Genomic DNA, 24,111 nt, shown 5'->3' on the forward strand with positions numbered 1-24,111 from the left:
CATACCAATTATAAAAAATTATAGCTTCTTCCAGAGCCCTTTTAATAAACAAACACATCAACTTGATAAATGAACTTCTTTGTAAGGAGCAAAAATAAAAGTGGCAGGAAATGTCTGGAAGGTTTCCTATCAAACTGTTAAGAGTAGTTACCTCTGGGTTGGACAGAGAAAAAAAGTATTTAAACTGAGCGGTAGACATGCTTCAGCTTGCTGTGTGCTGCAAAACCTTTCTCTCCAGGAGGATCAGGATTACAAAGCCGCAATCTCCAAAGAGCTGGGAGTAACAGGTTTTCTGAACTGGGTTCATGGATTTTGAGAAGTTTTTCAAATAGGTTATTGCAGTAAATGCACAACCTCCCAGGCGAACGGCTTTTTGTTTCCAGCTCTCGATGTGCACTGCTTGGGTGAGGGTGAGACACTCCATGTTGCAATGAGCTTGTGAGCACCTGACCCCATGCACTGCTTGGGTGAGGGTGAGACACTCCATGTTGCAATGAGCTTGTGAGCACCCGTCCCTCCTGTCATAGTTCTGACAGGAGGGACGCACAGAGACACAGGTAAGTACACGGATACTTAAAGATTCAAGCACAAGTGCCTGGCAGAATGCTGGCTTTGATGTTAAGGCATTTGCACAGCAGTCTTATGGTGGAAGTCACCGGGTGATTCCCGCATTACAACTGCCAAAGACGTCTACCAGTCTCTTCTTTACGGCGTCTTTGTAGCCAGCGATCGGTTAAACTCCGACACTGAAATGCTCATCTCTTGGCTTTTGACACACTCCACTTTCCACTTCTCCTTCCACCCTTTTTATTGTCTTCTTTTCTATGTATTTTACTTGTCTTTCCTCTTTCTCCTAAGTGGGAGATCCCCCAGTTCTGTCTCTGGCTTTCTCTGCCCCCCTCTCTTTATCGCCCCCACCCCTCCCCTAATGTGGCGGCTCCCACTGTCATTCCTTGTGGATGGTCACAGTGAAAGCTGCCAATTACTGAGGCCCAACGCTGTGCTCCACGCTTTGTACATATCATCTCACGGATCTCACACCAACTGTCTGCCTCTTAGAGGAGGAGGCAGAGTCTCAGGCAGGTTCAGAACTCAACCAAAATATCCACGACCACACAACAAATAAGTGATGGAACCGAAGTTTGGGCCCAGGCCTGTGTGGCTGTAAGGTGCGTGCTGCCATCACCACACTGTCCCTCCTCATCCACGCCTCGTCCTCTTGAGCCTCCTGTCAAAACCACCGATTCTTCTGACCAGCTTCTCCTCCTAACAAAAGGACTTTCTGAAACCCAGACACCACCTTCCTCCCCCGATCAGGCTGACAATGTTGAGTGTCTTTGTCACCTTGCAGTCTCCCACCTCCCCTGCTCCCCCATGTCCCTCACCCCTAGTCTCAGCAACTGTCAAAGACCACCTCTGACATCATCTTTCCCCTCTCCAAACCAGCCTACCCGCCACTGTCTGACTACTGTCCAAGGCCACGCTATTCCCTTAGTTAAAACCTTCAGTGGCTTCCCATTAGTGTTGAAGCAATGTCCAAAAACCTACACTTATTACTCAGAATCCAATCTATCTTTCCTGTGGTATCTCTCCCAGCTTCCTTTAAAGTGGGCCACGTATCGAGTGCCGGAGTGTCCCATGTTCAGCCTTTGCTCGGGCTGCCCTCTCTGATGGAACTCCCTCTTACCCAGGCGGACACCTCGGATCTGCAGAGCCCACCCTGCCTGCTGGATGCTCCCTAACCCCGCCCACCCTGTCTGCTGAATGCTCCCTAACCCCACCCACCCTGCCTGCTGGATGCCCCCTAACCCCGCCCACCCTGCCTGCTGGATGCTCCCTAACCCCGCCCACCCTGCCTGCTGGATGGTCCCCTAACCCCGCCCACCCTGCCTGCTGGATGCTCCCTAATCCCACCCACCCTGCCTGCTGGATGGTCCCCTAACCCCACCCACCCTGCCTGCTGGATGCCCCCTAACCCCGCCCACCCTGCCTGCTGGATGCTCCCTAACCCCGCCCACCCTGCCTGCTGGATGCTCCCTAACCCCGCCCACCCTGCCTGCTGGATGGTCCCCCTAACCCCACCCACACTGCCTGCTGGATGCTCCCTAACCCCACCCACCCTGCCTGCTGGATGCTCCCTAACCCCGCCCACCCTGCCTGCTGGATGGTCCCTAACCCCACCCACCCTGCCTGCTGGATGGTCCCCTAACCCGCCCACCCTGCCTGCTGGATGCTCCCTAATCCACCCACCCTGCCTGCTGGATGGTCCCCTAACCCCACCCACCCTGCCTGCTGGTTGCCCCCTAACCCCGCCCACCCTGCCTGCTGGATGCTCCCTAACCCCGCCCACCCTGCCTGCTGGATGGTCCCCCTAACCCCGCCCACCCTGCCTGCTGGATGGTCCCTAACCCCACCCACCCTGCCTGCTGGATGCTCCCTAACCCCACCCACCCTGCCTGCTGGATGCTCCCTAACCCCGCCCACCCTGCCTGCTGGATGGTCCCTAACCCCACCCACCCTGCCTGCTGGATGCTCCCTAACCCCGCCCACCCTGCCTGCTGGATGGTCCCCTAACCCCGCCCACCCTGCCTGCTGGATGCTCCCTAACCCCGCCCACCCTGCCTGCTGGATGGTCCCCTAACCCCGCCCACCCTGTCTGCTGGATGGTCCCCTAACCCCACCCACCCTGTCTGCTGGATGGTCCCCTAACCCCACCCACCCTGCCTGCTGGATGGTCCCCTAACCCCACCCACCCTGCCTGCTGGATGGTCCCCTAACCCCGCCCACCCTGCCTGCTGGATGGTCCCTAACCCCACCCACCCTGTCTGCTGGATGGTCCCCTAACCCCACCCACCCTGCCTGCTGGATGGTCCCCTAACCCCACCCACCCTGCCTGCTGGATGCTCCCTAACCCCACCTACCCTGCCTGCTGGATGGTCCCTAACCCCACCCACCCTGCCTGCTGGATGCTCCCCTAACCCCACCCACCCTGCCTGCTGGATGCTCCCTAACCCCACCCACCCTGCCTGCTGGATGGTCCCCTAACCCCACCCACCCTGCCTGCTGGATGCTCCCTAACCCCGCCCACCCTGCCTGCTGGATGGTCCCCTAACCCCACCCACCCTGCCTGCTGGATGCTCCCTAACCCCGCCCACCCTGCCTGCTGGATGGTCCCCTAACCCCACCCACCCTGCCTGCTGGATGCTCCCTAACCCCACCCACCCTGCCTGCTGGATGGTCCCCTAACCCCACCCACCCTGCCTGCTGGATGCCCCCTAACCCCGCCCACCCTGCCTGCTGGATGCTCCCTAACCCCGCCCACCCTGCCTGCTGGATGGTCCCTAACCCCACCCACCCTGCCTGCTGGATGGTCCCCTAACCCGCCCACCCTGCCTGCTGGATGCTCCCTAATCCCACCCACCCTGCCTGCTGGATGGTCCCCTAACCCCACCCACCCTGCCTGCTGGATGCTCCCTAACCCCGCCCACCCTGCCTGCTGGATGGTCCCCCTAACCCCGCCCACCCTGCCTGCTGGATGGTCCCTAACCCCACCCACCCTGCCTGCTGGATGCTCCCTAACCCCGCCCACCCTGCCTGCTGGATGGTCCCTAACCCCACCCACCCTGCCTGCTGGATGCTCCCTAACCCCGCCCACCCTGCCTGCTGGATGGTCCCCAAACCCCGCCCACCCTGCCTGCTGGATGCTCCCTAACCCCGCCCCCCCTGCCTGCTGGATGGTCCCCTAACCCCGCCCACCCTGTCTGCTGGATGGTCCCCTAACCCCACCCACCCTGCCTGCTGGATGGTCCCCTAACCCCACCCACCCTGCCTGCTGGATGGTCCCCTAACCCCGCCCACCCTGCCTGCTGGATGGTCCCTAACCCCGCCCACCCTGTCTGCTGGATGGTCCCCTAACCCCGCCCACCCTGCCTGCTGGATGGTCCCCTAACCCCGCCCACCCTGCCTGCTGGATGGTCCCCTAACCCCGCCCACCCTGCCTGCTGGATGGTCCCTAACCCCACCCACCCTGTCTGCTGGATGGTCCCCTAACCCCACCCACCCTGCCTGCTGGATGGTCCCCTAACCCCCCCCACCCTGCCTGCTGGATGCTCCCTAACCCCACCTACCCTGCCTGCTGGATGGTCCCTAACCCCACCCACCCTGCCTGCTGGATGCTCCCCTAACCCCACCCACCCTGCCTGCTGGATGCTCCCTAACCCCACCCACCCTGCCTGCTGGATGGTCCCCTAACCCCACCCACCCTGCCTGCTGGATGGTCCCTAACCCCGCCCACCCTGCCTGCTGGATGGTCCCCTAACCCCACCCACCCTGCCTGCTGGATGCTCCCTAACCCCACCCACCCTGCCTGCTGGATGCTCCCTAACCCCACCCACCCTGCCTGCTGGATGCTCCCTAACCCCACCCACCCTGCCTGCTGGATGCTCCCTAACCCCACCCACCCTGCCTGCTGGATGGTCCCCTAACCCCACCCACCCTGCCTGCTGGATGCTCCCTAACCCCGCCCACCCTGCCTGCTGGATGGTCCCTAACCCCACCCACCCTGCCTGCTGGATGCTCCCTAACCCCGCCCACCCTGCCTGCTGGATGGTCCCTAACCCCACCCACCCTGCCTGCTGGATGGTCCCCTAACCCGCCCACCCTGCCTGCTGGATGCTCCCTAATCCCACCCACCCTGCCTGCTGGATGGTCCCCTAACCCCACCCACCCTGCCTGCTGGATGCCCCCTAACCCCGCCCACCCTGCCTGCTGGATGCCCCCTAACCCCGCCCACCCTGCCTGCTGGATGGTCCCCCTAACCCCGCCCACCCTGCCTGCTGGATGGTCCCTAACCCCACCCACCCTGCCTGCTGGATGCTCCCTAACCCCGCCCACCCTGCCTGCTGGATGGTCCCTAAACCCACCCACCCTGCCTGCTGGATGCTCCCTAACCCCGCCCACCCTGCCTGCTGGATGGTCCCCTAACCCCGCCCACCCTGCCTGCTGGATGCTCCCTAACCCCGCCCACCCTGCCTGCTGGATGCTCCCCTAACCCCACCCACCCTGCCTGCTGGATGCTCCCTAACCCCACCCACCCTGCCTGCTGGATGCTCCCTAACCCCCCCCACCCTGCCTGCTGGATGCTCCCTAACCCCACCCACCCTGCCTGCTGGATGCTCCCTAACCCCACCCACCCTGCCTGCTGGATGGTCCCCTAACCCCACCCACCCTGCCTGCTGGATGCTCCCTAACCCCGCCCACCCTGCCTGCTGGATGGTCCCCTAACCCCGCCCACCCTGTCTGCTGGATGCTCCCTAACCCCACCCACCCTGCCTGCTGGATGCTCCCCTAACCCCACCCACCCTGCCTGCTGGATGCTCCCCTAACCCCACCCACCCTGCCTGCTGGATGCTCCCTAACCCCACCCACCCTGCCTGCTGGATGGCCCCCTAACCCCACCCACCCTGCCTGCAGGATGCTCCCTAACCCCACCTACCCTGCCTGCTGGATGCTCCCTAACCCCACCCACTCTGCCTGCAGGATGCTCCCTAACCCCACCCACCCTGCCTGCTGGATGCTCCCTAACCCCACCCACCCTGCCTGCTGGATGGCCCCCTAACCCCACCCACCCTGCCTGCTGGATGCTCCCTAACCCCACCCACCCTGCCTGCTGGATGCTCCCTAACCCCACCCACCCTGCCTGCTGGATGCTCCCTAACAGCACACGCACCCATCCCCCCACCAGTCCAGCGAGATGTCAGTTACACCTTCAAGCCCACACATGTTTTCATTTTTTCCACTCTCGGGAACTTAGCATATGCTAGTTTTGGTTTGTTGTTCCCCTCTCCCTCTTACTCTAAACACCTTGGCAGAGAAGGAAAGTATCAGACTCCTCAGTGTATTCCCTGAAATCTTTTAACTCAGTGGACATACGGATGCCCGATAAATACAGAGGTGGGCAAAAGTAGGCCTATATAGTCCATAACAACAACTGTCAACCTACTTTTGCCCTCCCCTGTATATATTTGTTACATTTACTCAAACTTCGATAAAGTATAGCAATGCGAGGTCACACCTCAAATGTAATGGTTTACATGCTTTTGTTCCCCACTGAGCAGAAACAAAATGTTACACATAAACGGTTCCTGAGCATCTGGAAATCAAGAATGCGTAATTGACTATAAATGCACATCCTCAAAAAGTGATTACCTTTCCCCTAATTAGAAGGGAGCGGGGGCAGAAAAGGATATATATATATAAATGAGAGGATTAGGTTGTATCATAGGAAATGAAGAATGCAGAGAAAACAACCTAAGTAGGATGCAAGTCAATAATAAAAAGCATGAAAACTGCTGAACTATAAAAATGCAATTAACATTAGGTGTCCTGTGACGTACATATTGTCAGGTAAGGTAAACTACTGCAGTGTTAACTTGTACTTGTTACTATGTTAGCTTCTGGACATGTTCTTGGGTTGCTCCCTATGCTCTAGTTCTATGTCTTCCGGAGTGGACGACAAGCTCCCAGAGCGAAGGCTGGACAGCCGCTGTGACCTGGCTCTCCCGTCACTTCGTGGTGCCCAGCCAGCGGCTATCCAGGGACTGAGCAGCAGAGAGAATCATGGCTCTTCTACGGCCTCATTCTCAAACAGTTACAGCAATTTGGCAGTGTAATTTTTATTTTTTATTATTTTATTTATTTATCTAAAATTTATTTTATTTTGTTTCATTTTGTTAATCCTCACCTGAGGATATGTTTCTACTGATTCTTAGATAGAGTAGAAGGTAAGGAGAGAGAGAGAATCATCCTTTGGTTGCCTCCCACATGACCCCCGACGAGGGCTGGGGATTGAATCTGCAACTCAGGTATGTGCCCTTGACCAGGAATTGAATCCACGACCCTTCATTCTGTGGACCTCCGCTGTAACCGCTGAGCCCAATCGGCCAGGGCTGCAGGGTGATTTTTATAGGTTTATTATAAGAACATGAGGATTTATATCAGACACAATGACAATCACCTAATGTGTGTCATGGATACACTGAAGTAGTAACTTCGACTTCTCTTCAAGCCAGTCAGTTTTGAAGTTCTACAAAACAGAAGAAACTCTGGACCCAGACAGCCACACCCCTGTGCAGTGCTCTCATCCCAGTGAGGAGCTAGAAGCAACTGGATGTGGCAGAGTCGGCGCAGACACATGCCAGCTGATGCCGCGCCAAGGGCATGCGGCCACAGAGCCCGTGTCCTCCCTCCGACGGCGCACATGCTCCTCCCTCCCTCCTCAAACCCCTGAGTTCTGAAACTCAAGAACTCTAAAGCATGAATTTTCTGTTCATATTCGCCCACTGGGAAGTCCCAGATTTTGGGAACTGAGACGTGAGCAGTGACGGGAGGCCTGGGGTCAGCACACGCAGATGTCACAGACGGTGCTCTTTCCTGCAGAGAAGAACTCAGTCAATATCTGTGCGCCCAAGACTTAGATTCGGTTTGTAAAACTAAGCAGCCCACTGGAACCAATGATGTAGCCAGTAGAGCAGAATTTCAGGGACTGTCCCTATGGAAGCTACCAAGATGGGAAAAGGAAAGGGCAGAGAAGGAAACGCATACACAGTCCAATCCAGTCACAGATCAGACCCGCTGGTCACTCACCACAATCATTTGAGCCACATAACTTTCTGGTCCAGTGTATTCAGTTGGGTCTTTAACCTTCACCAAGACGAGGAAGTACAAATAATGCCACATGTTGTGTTCGGACTTGATGTGCTCTTCAAATGAAACAGTTTTATTATCGAACTTGTCCCTCTCCAGTCCTGCAAAACACAGAAACACATGTGTGTCATTTAACCAGCACTTATTTCTCAGCCTAAAAACAAAACATAGTAATTGTGTGAAAAAAATGCGTTCTGTAAGTGTGCCTGTATAAGATGTGATGATTAAAAACAACACAGCAGCTGCCCTGGCTGGTTTGGCTCAGCGGTTAGAGCGTCGGCCTGCGGTCCAGAGAGATCCGGGTTTGGTTCTCGCTAAGGGCACGTACCTCGGTTGTGGTTTGTCCCCGGCCCTGGTTGGGTCGTGAGGGTGGCAGCCACTCGATGAGTCCCTTTCTGTTTTTTTTTTATCCTCACCCGAGGATATTTTTCCATTTTTTGGGAGGGAGAGAGAGGAAGGAAGAGAGAGAGAGAAACATTGACGTGAAGGGACACATTGAGTGGCTGCCACCTGCACAACCAACCAGGACCGGGGACAAACTGCAACCGAAGTACGTGCCCTTAGCGGGAACCGAACCCAGGTCTCTCCGGACCGCAGGCCGACGCTCTAACCGCTGAGCCAAACTGGCCAGGGCTCGATGAGTCCCTTTCATGCCGATGTTTCTCTCTCTCTCTTCCTCTCTTTCCCTCCCACTCTGTCTGAACAAAAAGTGGAAAAATGTCCTCGAGTGAGGATAAAAAACAAAAACAAAACACACAGTACATAAGACCTCCAGAAAAGAAGGTCATAGTTCATGGATTTCTTCCCCACTAACATTTTCCTTCCATGGACACTTGGGAATACACAGTCCTATTATCGATGTAGAGTTTGCACATCATTTCAAATATAGCCATATCAAAATTGTCAAGTTAAACTGGACCGCAAGTCTAAGAAAAAGTAAAAATGATTGTGCAAGAAAAAGCTTGCAGGCTAATCAGGACAAAAGAAAGTCATTGTATCCAGGAGCTTGGGTAAAATGAGGGAAGGCAGCTGAGTCATCTCTTCAAAATCACTCCTGATCAGTGAAGGGTAAGCAAATGCCCGCCGCGACCTGGGCTCTGAGTGCCACACGGATGGGCAGACCCATCCAGCCCTCAGACTGCTGTTCCAGCCATTTGGGGTAGGGGACACTCTGCTCAATTTCTAGGGCACACTTTCAGCCTCTGGACGGACACCAAGGAAAGAATCTGGAGTAATATTCTTTTCTCTCAAAGGTTGAAGACTGGATGAAAGGAAATGAATGGAGCTGAAGAAAAACATCCATGGAAAAATGAAGTAGAAAGCCAAGTAAAATGGGATGTTGGGATTCAGTTTGGTTTTGCAGTTCACATATTGGAGAGGAAACCAGGAAATTGAATTCCAATTCTGGCTCTTCTTTTCCTAAGCATGTATATATATAATTTTTTTAAAAGGCCATTCGGCCATTCAGACATGAAGAGGACCCTTTCAATACAGAGTACAATAAGTAAAAAAAAAAATCTGTCCCAAATAAAGCAGTGACCTTTTGAATTATATTATTGGATATTTGAATGGAAAATACCATAAAATGTAGCTGTCATCACCCAGCACGCCCCAAACAGAAGCCAGTCTTCCTCCCAACCCTGCCCCACCCCGCCCTCTTTTCATTCCATGGCAACAGCATCCTTTCAGTTGCTCAAGCCAGACGTCGAGGAGGCACCTTGAACCCCCCCCCCATACATCCCACCTCCCACAATCCATCTATGTTGCCATTCTTCTGGCTCTACCTTCAAAGAGACCCAGGATCTGGTCACTTCTCACCCTGCACCGCTGCCACCCTGGCCGGAGCCATTACCGTCTCGCATTGGGTTACTGCAATCACCTCCCAGGCCCCCTGTTTCCAGCCTTGCTTTCCACAGCCTCTTCTCAACACAGCAGTTGGGGCAATCCTTAAAAACCCAGTGAGATGGTGTCTCTCCCCTTTCCAAACCCTGCGGTGGGTCCCCACCTCCTTAGAGTAAAGGTCAAAATCCTTACAAGGGTCTACAAGTAAGGTGACCAGATAAAACACAAGATGCCCAATTACATGTGAACTTCAGATAAACAGTGAATAGCTGTTGAGTATAACGATGTCCCATGTGGTACCTATTTGCTAACACTGAAGTGATTTGGCCTGATAGCCTCTCTCACCTGTCCCCTACTATCCCCTCCTTGCTAACTTACCCAGCCGCCCCGGCCTCCTGGCTGCTCCTCGCACACAGACTCCTCCTTCAGGGCCTTTGGACTGGCCACTTCCTCTGCCCGCAACACCCCTCTCTCTGCCGAACTCACTCACCTTCAAGGTTTTGCCGAACTCTCATCTCCTCAATGGCTTAACTTACTCTATTTAATCCTGTCACCTGTCCCTTCCCTTTGGACAATCTCAATTGCTCTCCCATTTCCTCTCTTTTTTCGATAGTGTCTATCACCTCCTAACAGACTGAAAATAGCCATATCAATGTTGTTAAGTCAAACTGGACCACAAGAATAAGATAAAGAGGTAAAAATGATTATGCAAGAAAAATCCTGCCTGTGAATCAGCACAGAAGAAAGACGTGTCATTTCATCCAGGAACTTATTAGAGTTATTATTTACTGCATGGCCTTGGCCAGACATACCTGTCTCTGTTCTTCACCAATGGTCCCAATAGCTCAGAATGGTGCCTGGTACATAGTTGGCACTACATAAAATATTGATTCAATGCCTTAAGAATATTTCACTAATAAAATGTTGTCTCACTAGGATGGCTATAATCAAAGACAGATGATAACAAGTGTTGGTGATGATGTGGATAAATTAGAATCCTCATATACTACTGGTGGGAATGTAAAATAGCACAGCTACTTTAAAAAGCTGTTTGGCAGTTTCTCAGAAGATTAAACATAGAGTTACCAAATGGCCCAGCAACTCCAGTTCTACACACACACACACACACACACACACACACACACTCACACAAGAAATAGGTACAGATGCCCACACAAAAGCTTGTAAGTAAACTGTTCCCAGAGCGTTATTCATGGGAGGTCCAGTTCGGTGGCTCAGTGGTAGAGCATCTGACTGTAGCATTATTTATAAGCTAAACAGTAGAAACAGTCCAGGTGTTTATCACCTGATGGAAGAATAAACAAAATATCCATACAATAAATATTTTTCTGCATTAATATAAATAAAATACTGAAACATGCTACAACACGAACCTTTAAAACATCATACTAAGTCAAAGAAGCAAGTAACGGAAGACCATAAATTATATGACTCCATTTATATGAAATGTCCCAAATAGGCAAATCTATGGAGGCAGATGGTAGATCAATGATTGCACTGGGCTGAGGAGGATAAAATGTTGGGGGAGGGGTAATGATGATAGCTAAGAGGTATGAGGTTTCTTTTGGGGACAATGAAAATGTTCTAAAATTGATTGTGATGATAGATGCTTAACTCTGAATATACTAAAAACCATTGAATTATATACTTTAAATGGTTGAGTTGTAAGATATAGAAATTATATCTGAACAGAGAAGTTACTCCCCCCACCCCCAGAAAAAGAAAATATTGAAGGAAATTTTCTCAGAATTCAATTATCTACCTGTTGCAAGGTACATAGGATTATAAAAATAATGTGTCTACTATCAATTAATCCATACTATGGAGGAGGAAACAGAGAATAAACATTCTGGAGTGGTATAAACTGACAATGAAGCATGGAGAAAGGCAAAATGAATTGTCACTTGATACATTTTAAATGGTTCCAAGAGCCCAGCCGGTGTGGCTCAGTGGTTGAGCATCAGCCCATGCACCAAGAGGTCACAGGTTTGATTCCCAGTCAGGGCACATGCCCAGGTTGCGGGCCCAAACCCCAGTGGGGGGCATGCAGGAGGCGGCCAATTGATGTTCTCTCTCACTGATGCTTCTATCTCTCTCTCCCTCTCCCTTCCTCTCTCTCTAAATCAATAAAGAAAAAAAAATTAAATGGTTTCAAAGAGGTGTCAAGCTTTGAATGGCTAGCCTTGAAACATGATTATGGCAAGTGGAAAAGAGATGAATGGTAGTAAAAGATATTTGATTTTTATTTAGCACATATTGATGTTGACAACTATAAAGATGTCTAAATATGCTATTATAATTCCAACACTCCAATCTGACCTTTCAGCATGTGAGAAAATGGATTCAGAGGGATTCAATTAATTGCTCAAGTCAACACCTTTGGTTAGTGGAAAAGTCAGCCAGTACTTAAATAAAAATATTTCTGACACCAAAGCCATGTTCTCTTGCTGTCTGGGCAGAGAAAATGGCATGGCAAAGTCAGCGATGAGAGTGGATGACCTGTTTGGGGGACCGTCCATTCCTCTGGTGTGGTTAGAAGGGAACAGGTGAAAATGAAGAGGAAATGGTACAGTTGGCACACACCATTATGAGCTCTAAACACAAAGCTAGGGCATCTGCACTTCATTCTGAAGGCTTTGGGTGGAGACCAGCTGGGCTTTCAGCAATCCTGTGGCAGGACCTGGAGGAAGACTGTGGGAGTGGGGCTGAGGGTGGCGTCCAGGGACTGGATCAGTGGAGGGGAAATGTAAGAGGGGAACTGGTTATCCTTCACCTCCATTGGTTCTTGCTCTCCAAGCTTTGTTGTCCGTTTCCATGGTTTCAGCCATCAGCAGCATGCTAATGATTTCTCAATCTTGATCCCCAGTACTGACCTTTCTCCTCAGCTTCACTTTCTATTTCCAGCTGCCTCCTGGATAAATCTTCCTGGATAGCTAGCTTATGGGCATGTCAAACTCAACTCATCAGAAATTTGTTTCTTTGGTCCCTTTTATTCACCTCTGTTAATGAAATCCCTGCCAACCAAGAAACTTGAAGTGATCTTCCGACTCATGCTCTGACAATCCATTTCCTGTAATCACTCTTTCTCACCGTTCTTCAAACACACTCAATCCTTTGCAAACTCCATGCCTCCATCTAGTCTCTTTCCTGACTTCCAGGTATTCCTTCCTCAAGACTCAGCTCCACCGCAGACGACCACCCCTCTGACTCCCACGGACCCAGCCAGCTGGTTGATCCTCTGTGTGCCCACGATACTCTGCTATGAAAATTTGTCGATTTCCATCTTGGGCTCTACTACTACTGTATTGTCTGACGTATTTTTGTATTACCAGCACCTGGCATAGCAGCTGGTAAACAGTAGGCATTCAACTAAAGTTGACAGAATAATTGAATAAACCAAGAGAGACTGGAGAGGAATTTGGAATGAAAACTTCGAGGGTGTGATTTCCAGTTAGAGGCATGCATTTATGAGGAATCAAGAATGACTCTGAATTTCCTGACTTAACTGAGTTGAAGGTAGTATCACTAAAGCAAGAGAAGAAAAGAGATTTTGGAGGAAGGCTACATTTGATTCGGGATGTGTTGAGCTTAAGATGCATGTAGAACAGCAGTGAGAATGTTAGGTAGGAAGCTGGAACACCCAGACAGACAGTCCATTTGTAAATATACTAGTTCAAGGGTAAATTACATAAAATTAACAATGAAAGCCAGGGTATTGGATGAGATGACCAAAGGAGAAAGAAGGGAAGCATAAGGGGAGCTCTGTGTGCTCAATACTAACTTTTCTGGAAAAATAAGACTATACTTATGTGGTGTTTCCCACACATTATGACTAAGGTGAGGGTCCACAGTCACCCACCACCGGGCATCCCCATTCTTCTTCTCTGCTTCACTTTTTCCCATAGCCCTTGTCATCATTTGACCTTCTACATATGTTGGAAAGTAAACTCCATAATGGCAGTGCTTTTTGTCTATATTTGTTCGCTGCAATACCCTGGCACATAGTAGATGCTCAATAAGTAACTGTTGAAGAAGTAAGTGAGTGAATAACTTGAGATAGATAATAAGGGACTAATATACTGAGAGAAAAACATAGGTGGCCCCTCTCTCACAATATGGCCTTTATCTCCTAATAAATCATCTCGAAAGACCTTTAATTCTAGGAACCTGGCTATTCTTATGATAAGAACTTTGACAAATCAACAAATCTTTTCTCCATCTCGTTATTTTGTTACACCTGGTCTGTCAACATCTCCTTTCCACTGAATTTTCAACCTCTAGTAATTCAAAATTAATAATTATCATAGAGACCAGAGCCAATTTCGTTTCTATGTTTACTGCTTCAGTCTGTCATCTGCTAATTATCACCCTATCATGACTGCCTTCTGGATCACTAGTAATTGTTTTCTGAGTCATAACTCTCAAACATCTGGTCATTGCCTTCAAGGCTAGAAAACTCCCATCTGTTCTCATCGCCTGTCACAGCATCTACCTCCTCTGTTACTACTGTGGGTGTCACTAGGTAAACTCCGTGGGCCAATTCTCTCCTGCTGTGGAGACTCTCTCTTCCGTTATTCATACATTATCCCTTTTTACATCACAACTTAACACCCGACTCTTCCCAGAACCATTTGTAGATTAATCTGAAGTATTTCATAGGCTACTAGCACAACCCTCAAATATCCCAAATGTTTAAATCATTCTTGTAATTAAGTTCATATAATATGTATATATCTTATCTGTGGTAAGCAATTCCAGGAATAAATGCGTATCTAGGTATATGTTATCATGACACTGATCACATGTTTTTGCTGAACTGAAGGTCCTTTCAGGGCAGAGTAGAGAACCCGTACCTGTCACCACTTTTTAACATTTAAAAATGTTTCTATTTTATTTTAAATGTTCTCACTGAATTTGTTCTACTTTATAACATTTTATTTGTAGTAATATACAAATAGAATTTAAATTTATTCTTAGGTTAAATGACCTAAGTGGAGACTCAAATTTTTTAATAAATATGAGGCTACTGGAAAACAGACCAGGTATTGACATCTCCTGTGTCTCCTGGTTTCCCTGTACCCCTGAGGGCATGTGAATGCCACAGAAACGATACCCAGCATGTGACAAAAATTGGAATAACCTGGAATTAGTGCACCTAGATATTTTTGCCTGCAGTATATATTCATTTAGTACTTACTTGCTCTATCTTTCTTTTATAGGTTATAAGCTACATTGGCATAGAGACCATGTCACTTTGGAGCTGACTAATTGGATAGTCATTCATTAAGAAAATATTTATGAATTAGCACCAATACATGCTACGGAGGCATAAAAATGGGTAAAAAAGACATGGGTCTGGAGCTCTTAAAGAAAAGAAATGAACATGCATTGAGTGCTTAGTCTCAGCTAAGCACTGAGCTAGGAATCCTGATCCAATGATCTCATTTATACTCACCACACTCCCAAATGTGGCCTTGTATTCCCCATTTTCCAGAGAAGGAAACAACAGTTCAAGGCGAAAGGAAACTTGGCCAACATCACATGGCCAGGATCTGGAGCCAATACAGACCTATTTCTATTTACTATAAAGTTTATGTACTTTCTACAATATGATAACGAACAGCATCTAATAAAGGAGAAAAGACAACAAAAATACACACAGTACCATATAGCTAAGGGTGACATGAGGGATTTAGGTACAGACATGTTTGTTTCTGGTTAGCGAGATCAGAGAAGGCCACATGGAACAATGACATTAGACCTGGGTCTCAGAATGAGGGCAGAAGTTCAGCAGCTGGGGAGTTTGGGCTTTCCAAACAGAAACAGCACAGCCGAGAACTCATGGAGAGTTACAGATGAGTAAGACAGTTGGACTATAACTTGAGCTGTAAATGAGAACACTGGGTAAAAACGTAGGCAAAAAAAGAAGGGGCCCAGTTGTGGGATGGCTTATATGCCAGGGAAATTAAAGTTTTAGCGTTACGCGCTGCAATGCTCTTGATAGCCTTCTGAGTGAGGAAATGATGATGATTTCAAAGTGAAGAACTTCGTCTCGCAGCACTGAGCAGCCCATTGTGGGTGAGCCTAAAAAAAGCAAGGTGTGGCTATGGGAATGTGTGGAAGACAGTGAGTCAGTCAGTGGCAGAACATTCCTTAGCACATGGTGACTAGTGCACCTGGAAGAGGATCAGGCAGATGCTAACCATTGTGAGAAGTTCCCAGTCCACACCGCTGAGGGTATCAGGGGTTATCATTCACTGCGATATGGAGGTCAGGCTAAGTTGCTGGGTTAGAGGGTGGAGATGAAAAGGCACGAGGCACTGGTTTTTACACGCGGTAAAGTTGGCTGCCGTGAAGTCCCACCTTTCTAAATGTCAGTCAACAATTGAAGACACAGGACAAGAGCCTGGAGAGAGGTTGGAGCTGTGGTTGCATATTTGGCAATACTTTGCATAAAGTGATCTTAAAGAGGCAGGCAGAGAGAAGAAACAAGGAGTCAATGATAGAATCAGAACTTGTTATCTAGAGGTTAGGAGAAAACATAGGACCTGGTGATGAAACCGGAGAACGTGCAATTCAAGGTAGAAGGAAAGGTCAGCAGGAAATTAATGATGAAATATGAGGAAAATGTTTCAATTTAGTAAGGAAGGTTATTGTGATGTTTTAAGGAATTTATAGGTTACAGGCTTTTTAAAAACTATGAAAAGCCAAAGTGAAGGGAAAGCTTGGAGGAGCCAGAATGGTGGTTACATGATGGTCTTATCATATTGTTCATTTTTGGTTGTTAGAACATGGGAAACGGGATCGTGTCTTAGAATGAAGCTCACACCCTACTGATACATTCTTTCAAAAATAACCATTTTTTGGAGGTAGTGCGCTGACATAACAGTTGTGACCGTGAAGAAAAGGGCTCAGAGGAAGCGGTTTAAAGGCAAGACCATGAGACATGGAGAAAGATCTTCAAGGGCAGCATCTTTTATCCTCTGTGGGACTCAGCCTTCGATACAATGGTTCACTTCCCCGGATCCCCGAATTACTATACAGCATCTTCCTGGGCTCCATCTCAATCTTGCTTTCTTTCATCTCTTCTTTCCTCCTCAATTTCCTTCCAGCAGGTCCCTCCCCAGCACTGTGCTCTCTGTCCTCACCCTCGTGGACATGACTCTATCTAAAGTCACCCAAATCTCCTAAAAGAGAAACTCAAAGGCTCTACTTCAGTTCATATGTTATTGGCCTTCTCTGCTTTGACACAGTTGATAATCCCTTTCTTCCCAAATTATTTTCTCCCCTTGCTTCTCCGCACACCACTTGGACTTGATGGTTGTATTATCTGTGATCCTCTTTCTCCCTTAACTTTTCAATGCTGGTGTTTTCCACTTGAACTCCATCTTCCTTCCTCACTCAGGGGTCTTCATCTGCACTCCAGCCTTTTCTACCACGTATAAGCTGAGGATTCCCCAATTACTGTCTCCACAGCACACACACTCTCTGAGGCTCAGGCTCCAATGTGGACCTCTGTGCCCTGGAGTGTTTAGTATATACCTCATTCTCGGTATTTCTAAAGCTAAATTCAGGATATTCCAATCTACAACTGTATTTCTTCGTCCGTTCTCAAACTCAGCTGTCGATGCTACCATCCACCCCGGTACCCCAGCTCTTTCATATTCCTTCCAAACCATTTAGATTTAAGATCTAAATATTTCTTGACTCTGTTCTCTACTCTTAATGCTGCCACCACTCTTTCCTGAATCAAGGTTTTGTTACCTTTCACTTGGACGATGGCAATAACCTCCTACCTGGTTACTCGGTCTCTAATATGGTCCCCTGGTGCATGACCCTCCACACCTGCCACAGGGCTCTCAAACAAAAATAAAACCCTTCCTCTTCTACTTAACATTCTTTAATGGTTGGCCATCTTCTATAAGTCTATAACATAAAGTCCATGTTTTTTAACATAAAAGACCACATAGGATCTGACCGACCTCTTGGCATGCCCTGCTCTGAAAGGTAAGCTCCAGCAACACTGAGCTGCTTGGAATAACTGAAGAGTCTCGTATGTTGCTCTTCCCTCCGTGCCTTCCCCTTCCCTGGCCTCTCTGCTTCTCCCCACTTTGCTGTGGCTACGTCCCTCGCATCTTCACCATCAACTCTGTCAGCATCTCTTCTAGGAAGCCTTTCCTGATTCTTGTCTGCCCCTACCACAGCCTAAAGAGCTACAACAACAACCTGAAAACTATCGTTTCCCTTAACACATTAGACTGCAATGATATTTACTGAGTTTGAATTCCCCAGTAGAAGGACATGTCTAATTTGTTTATTCCCTTGGAATATAGTTCATTATTACAAGTTACCACGCGGTACACCTCCAGCTGGTGGAGGACTGTTGGAAAAGTTTGGAAGGGCTGCCGAGGGGAATGAGACAGCTGACAAAGGCAAACCAAGGATTCACTCCCTCCTTGGCTTCCTGAGGGCCCCATTCAAGTTCTACAGAAAAATGTGGCAGCGAAGCTCTTATGCTTGTTTTGTGATTTTTATCAAAAGGTTCTTCAGTTCAACGTGGAAACACAAATACAACCAGGAGTTGGGGATTATTCAAGGCTGGGGAAGGATTCTAGGGTAACTGGGCTAGCTACAGAGATAACAAAGTCCAGAAAGAGCTGAGGCGTGTGGAGAGGAGGGCGGAGCCAAAGGGGATGATGAGGGCAAAGAAAAGTAGGGTCTGAGGGAGCTAATGATGGGAGAAGGGAGGGCAGTGTGGGGACAGGGAGCATGAGAGGGAGAAAGGGAAGTAAAAGGGGGAAGGGGAGGGAGGAAGGGAGCAGGGGAGAAGCAGGAGAGAGAGAGAGAGAGATTAAAAACACAGAAAATAGCAGAGTTTGGAATTGAAAGTAGAGTGTCACTGAATAAAAAGTTCAAGGTGCTGAAAAAATCATCTGTGCATTCATAATCTAACAAAATAAAAAAATCATTCTGTTATTTAATCAATATTCTACTGTGATGAAAAATCTGTTTACCAGTTGATGGAACCTTCTGGCATTTTGCAACATATTCTACAGTTAGAGAATCACAGAAATTGCAAGAATAATGACAAGATAGCTTTGGGATGTAGTTCTTCTATCTATTTATGGAACAGAGAACCCCAGTCCAATGCTCAGTTATATAATCTGAATTCTGTCCAATTTTCATTTTGAAATAATTTTTCCCAAAGCATGACAAATAAACACCATTCTAGCCCCTTCTGGGCAGTTTCATTTATTATTTGAGTATCTTCAGAACACTTACCACAAATGAAGCAGGTTGTCTTTAGAATTTCTTCTTTTTTCTGTTTTTCACTTCTGAGATCAGCGAAAGTATCAATGATGACACCGAAAATCAAGTTAAGAACGATGATGATAACAATGAAATAAAAAAGAAGGTCATAGACCACTCGGGCAGCAAACAAGGGCTCCTGAAATAAAAATTTTAAATAAATAAAAATATATACACGCACATACACACACATTTTCAAGGCATGGTGATTTAGCATATTGTCTAGCAAAGGGAATCTATTCAGTAAATATTTGCTACATTAACATAAACAGTATCCCGAGTTAGAAAAATAACACCCACTTTCTACCTTCATTTTCTTCCAATGTCATGAGGAAAGCACCTTAGCCTGTTCCCAGAGCTCCTCCCAGTCTCCGGGACTCACTGTCCCCACTCCCACCTCTGCAATGGGCAGACTTACTTTTTATTAAAAACCACCTTGTGACCACGCTAAATGCATTTCGGTGCAGCAGGCTAGATCCCAGAGTTGCACAAAATGTATACAAACATCAATCCCTAAAGTCAATGACTAGGAGTTGAGGAGGACCTAGAGATGTGTCCACTTCCGGAGTCAGCGTTCTTCTTGGCTTTACAGGGTCAAGTACCTACAGCTCAAGCTATTTCTACCGAACGAACAGTGTCAAAGTACACATCAGAGGTCATGTCATCCAGCTACGTCCAAATGAGGAAACATTAGATGAATCAACAACACGGCGCAGTCAGCCTGGAGGAGAACTGAGAGCTTTCAAGCTCCCCAGCCTGGTGCTCGAGATTTTGCAGCTCATGAGACATTTTTCAGCCTTGCCATTTTGAGATATAAAATCGTGTTGGAATTTGTTTAAATGTTCATCGTGGATCGGGAAGGAAGGCTACTCCTATTCAGAGGCAAAGAGCAAACGCTCAGGCCCGAGGAACCTGAGGGACAAGGGGCAGTCTCGTTTCTGTTATTCACGTACCACTCGACTCCTCCGTGACGGCTGCTGTCACGGTTTTGTTGCTGTAACACAATGCACAGTTGAAACTTGGAAAAATTTCATGACTCTGCTCACAACATTAATTTTCAGTACATTAGTGATTTCTATGCAACCCTAGCACACAATTCATCGGTTTTCATGGCCACCATTACACTTTTAAAGCAAATGACACAAACACCGTATTGTAAATGCTGCTAAGAGTTCTAAAGGACGGCTGTGTTTCTCGGAGACACGCTGCTCCCCCCGCTTACGTCTTTGGAGGGCCGTCTGAGCACGTCCCCCACGCCCCCGCCGTTCCGCAGGCCCTGGTTCAGGACGGTGACGATGCACATGAGGAGGGTGTCACAGGTCCTTTCGATTCCATCTTCATATTCTTCATCATCTACAAAGACACACACACCAAACAACGCCGTGAACTCGGGTTTTAAAAACACATTGTTTTGTACTTCCAAAGGTCTACTTGTTCCTGACCATCCATGACACAATTTTCTGAAGTCACATAACACCTATCTTCTATGTGGCAGCCCATGACTGCCACAGACCGGCAAAGCCACAGACAGATGTTCCTCCCGTCGGTGGAACACGACAGGCCGGGAAGGACGGACTGGAGGAAATGGACCAGTCTCTGAGCACTGCTGTGCCCGAGGAGAGGAGGCCGTGGGAAGACCTGCTGAAGAGCGTCAGCTCCCCAGGAAGCAGAAGCACGGCCGGGAAAGAACGCACGAAGGAGCTAGACCGGCTGCTTCCGTTCCAGTCTGTTCCAGGGCTGGGGCCTGGGCAAGTTCCTTCACCTGCCCTGCAACGTGGGAGGTTTGTTTAAGGCGTCAACCCTCCAGAGGGTTATAGTTAAGACATGTAAAATACTGCGCAAGAGATAGGCATACACATTGTAGGTGTTTAACATTCGGGCAGATACTATTTCATTAATTTAGTTAAGGCCTACTAAGCTTTCTTAATGACCAACAATGTATTTATGTGAACACTTTATTTTATGCAAATGGATTTACGTGACACTATTTAGGGAATAATGGGGGAGAGAAAAAGGCATAACATGACAGAAAAATTCCTAGTCTTATTTTGTTGAATGATAAAGTTATCAACCCGGGTAATAGTTTCCTAGACATCTAAAATAGGAAGCAAAAATAAAATTTTAAAAATCAAACTCAATTAGACACTGGAATCAGGATTTCCTAACATTGATGAGTGAGCAGAAAAGCATTTTTCTTATTACAAAGTTAAAGAACCACGGTGGCACTGAATTTCGGAATCGTGTGGCCACAGTCGCCTGTCACAGCATGAGTGTAAAAACCACCACCACCCAAGGAAAAGAAAAGAATCAGCCTAATTCTGTCTACATGATCCATGACCAACAGCCCGTTGGGTCCTTTGTTACAAAAGGCTGATTCTCCTCTTGTGAACTGACTTCATTCTAACATCATTTGGAGGAGGGATCCCAATCTTTCCACTTTATTCAGAGCTATTTCTTTTTAAAACATGCACCTCGGGAGCAGGGCTGGCACCAGAGATGTGTGGACACCCAACGCGGCATCAAAGGTCTCAGCAGAGTGTGTGCGGACCGCTTACCTTTGAGGTGAGCCGGGCCTCAAGGCAGTTCTGATTTAGAAAGTAGGAGAGATCAAACAGCTTTTGGAGGAAGGAGAAATGGGGAAGAGGTCGGGCTTGTGGTGGCAGCAATCAGAGCAGCAGAAGAGACAGAGTAGGCAGAGAAAGCAGAGAGATAGCTCAGTCTGCTACTGCCACGTAGGTCCCGGACACCTGGTGCTGGGTTCTAATGTGACGGCTAGGAAGAATGTGAAGAAAAACAGTTAGAAATGTGTAAGAGAGTTGCAGAAACTTTTAAAGAGAGGCATGGTTTTCCAGGAATGAGGTCAGATGGAATGTGTCTCGATGTTAACTTGCCACAGTCAGCCTTTCAGTCAAAGCAACCTTGTATCTAGTGGCAGAATCTGAATTCATTTATTCAGTCAGCAATGTCATACACGTGTTGACGAAAGACTTAGTAATCAGCACCATCTCTCCCCGAGGATTTATAAATAACACTGTTTGTTCTTTAACAGGTGAGCTAGCAAAATCAACACACAATTCATGTGATTAGTTATTGTGAAATAGTAATATACAGTGAGAGAACTGGCTCTCTGTGTGGCACGTAAACAGAGGGAAGCTGTCCAGGTCAGGTTAATGCCAGCAACAGTTCAGTTAACACGCTCCTTAATAACCAGGGCACAGGCATGCCAGTTTTATACAGTATCTTCTGTGAGCTTGGTTAATAAGATTCTATCTTTGCGAGATGGATCCACTCGTACTATGCTAAGCCAAGTTCCCAGGTCCTCAGGCGGAAAGCCAGGCCCTGAGTCATGGCAAATTCACCTACGTGAATGCCACCGTGTGGAGACCTATCTACATGACCAGCTGGCCTCCCCACGCCAAACCTGTCTCATTTCGCGACATCAGCAGCCCTGGGCTAGCTGCTCGGAATACAAGGGGAAAGAGGAGAGTGCTGCAGGCCCTAGAAACAGATGCTCCCCTAGGAAAGGTGGGTCAGCAGAGGAGCAACGGCAGTGCAGTTTCACCAGGCACTGCAGAGGCAGGATGGATGCACATTCTCGTGGGCAGGGGCGTCAGGGACGAGCATCCTGAAGAAGGTGGCACCTGAGTTGAATCTTGAAGGAGTGGCATGTTTGGCCCATAAAGCCAGTGAAGCAAAACCTCCCAGGCAGATAAAATGGGATGAGCAAAGGCAACACAGGCGTGAAAGGGCATGGGGTGTTTGGGGACCTGCAGGTGGATGGGAACGGCTGGGCCTTTGGCTCATGTAGACAGTGTGGGAGCCACGAGAAGACAAGCAGGCGGGGATCAGATCAGGAGAAACTCATACAGCAAGATGAAGAGTCTGCACTCTGTCCTGAAAGCTGTGCAGAGCCCCTGGAGAACCTTCGGCAGGGCCAGGTGGGTTACCACCCAGTCGGTGAAATAGTATGAGCTAAAACACGTATTGCAGCTCCCTGAATAACGTCATTTTGTTCAACATCGTTTCATTAGAATGTCGATGAGATGCCACCGGAACTTAATTCTTGTTTCTATCAATTAGTTTATGGTAAAACGGGTATCGTTTTATGCTGTTTCCAAGAACCTATTGAAAATGTCCAGTAAGGACTTATTGTACTCAGGTGATAAGACAAATTAACATGTGACAAACGCCACATGCAGTGACAAGAGGTAGTGAAGAGACTAGAATAGGGAGAGAACCTTCAATAGCATGTGTAAGTGAAGGGGAGCCCTCTACTAACGTAGCTCCAAGTTGGCCTTGGACACTGCAAGGACAAGGCCGGCGTGGAGGGAGCCCGAGGCGGCAGGGGAGCAGCCTGCGGAGGGTGGCAGATGAGGCTGCAGCTCACCGTGCAGCTCCAGGGCAGCGGCTCTCAACCCGGGGGTCGAACGACCCTTTCACAGGGGTCGCCTAAGACCATCGGAAAACACGTATTTCCGATGGTGACTCATAACAGTAGCAAAATTACAGTTACGAAGTAGCAATGAAAATAATTTTATGGTTGGGGGTCACCACAACATGAGGACATGTATTAAAGGGTCGCGGCAGTAGGAAGGTGGAGAACCACTGCTCTGGGGTCTGGATTTTATTTGGCAGGTGATGGACCCTGGTAGAACTCTTGAGCTGGGGGAAGAGAAGGAGATATCCTAGCAGTGATTTCTGACAAGCAGTCCAGTGGTGATATAGGGGGTGACTTGAAGAGGAGCGAGAGAACAGAGTGGAGAGACCCCTACGAGGCAGCTGCAATAATTCAGGCGTGACGGGATATGAGCCTCAACTGGGTAACGAGTGGGACTGGGAAGGATGACTGACCCGGAGCTGACGGGACTGGGGGCACCAGGGAGAAGGCAGCACTCAACCCGAGAAAGGACATTAGGTCACAGAAACACACAATCCAGAAGGAGACACTGGATACAGGGAGTTTTGACGAAGACAAGGAAAGACTCTCAGGGGATTCTTAAGCTTATAGGGTAAGAAGATGAGAAAACATTTTAAAAAGCTAGAGAAGACAAGAGAACTGGGAGAGTACTGGCATCCCAAATGAAGGACGAAAATAATTGAAAGGAGAAGGTATCAAAAAATGTCAAAACTACGGAAGGGCCAAAGGCAATGAGAAGCAAGAAAAGGTAGCTGGCCCTGGCCAGTCTGGCTCAGAGGTTAGAGCGTCAGCCTGCAGACCAAAGAGTGTGGGTTCGA

The 24,111-nt window shown here is 48.4% G+C and overlaps 1 protein-coding gene across 2 annotated transcripts in view; it reads right to left on the reverse strand.

Annotated features, from left to right (window-relative positions):
* Positions 1–24,111, reverse strand: part of ITPR2 (inositol 1,4,5-trisphosphate receptor type 2) — a 470,721-nt gene that overhangs the window by 34,783 nt on the left and 411,827 nt on the right. For both annotated transcript variants that reach the window (XM_036251040.1, XM_036251039.1), the window contains exons 53-55: positions 20,099–20,229; positions 18,850–19,015; positions 7,645–7,805 (exon numbers count right to left, since the gene is read on the reverse strand). In XM_036251040.1, coding sequence (XP_036106933.1) covers positions 7,645–7,805; positions 18,850–19,015; positions 20,099–20,229 — 458 coding nt within the window. The remainder of the gene's footprint in view (positions 1–7,644; positions 7,806–18,849; positions 19,016–20,098; positions 20,230–24,111) is intronic.

Source organism: Molossus molossus, unplaced genomic scaffold, assembly GCF_014108415.1.
Source record: "Molossus molossus isolate mMolMol1 unplaced genomic scaffold, mMolMol1.p scaffold_m16_p_10, whole genome shotgun sequence".
Taxonomy (NCBI): domain Eukaryota; kingdom Metazoa; phylum Chordata; class Mammalia; order Chiroptera; family Molossidae; genus Molossus; species Molossus molossus.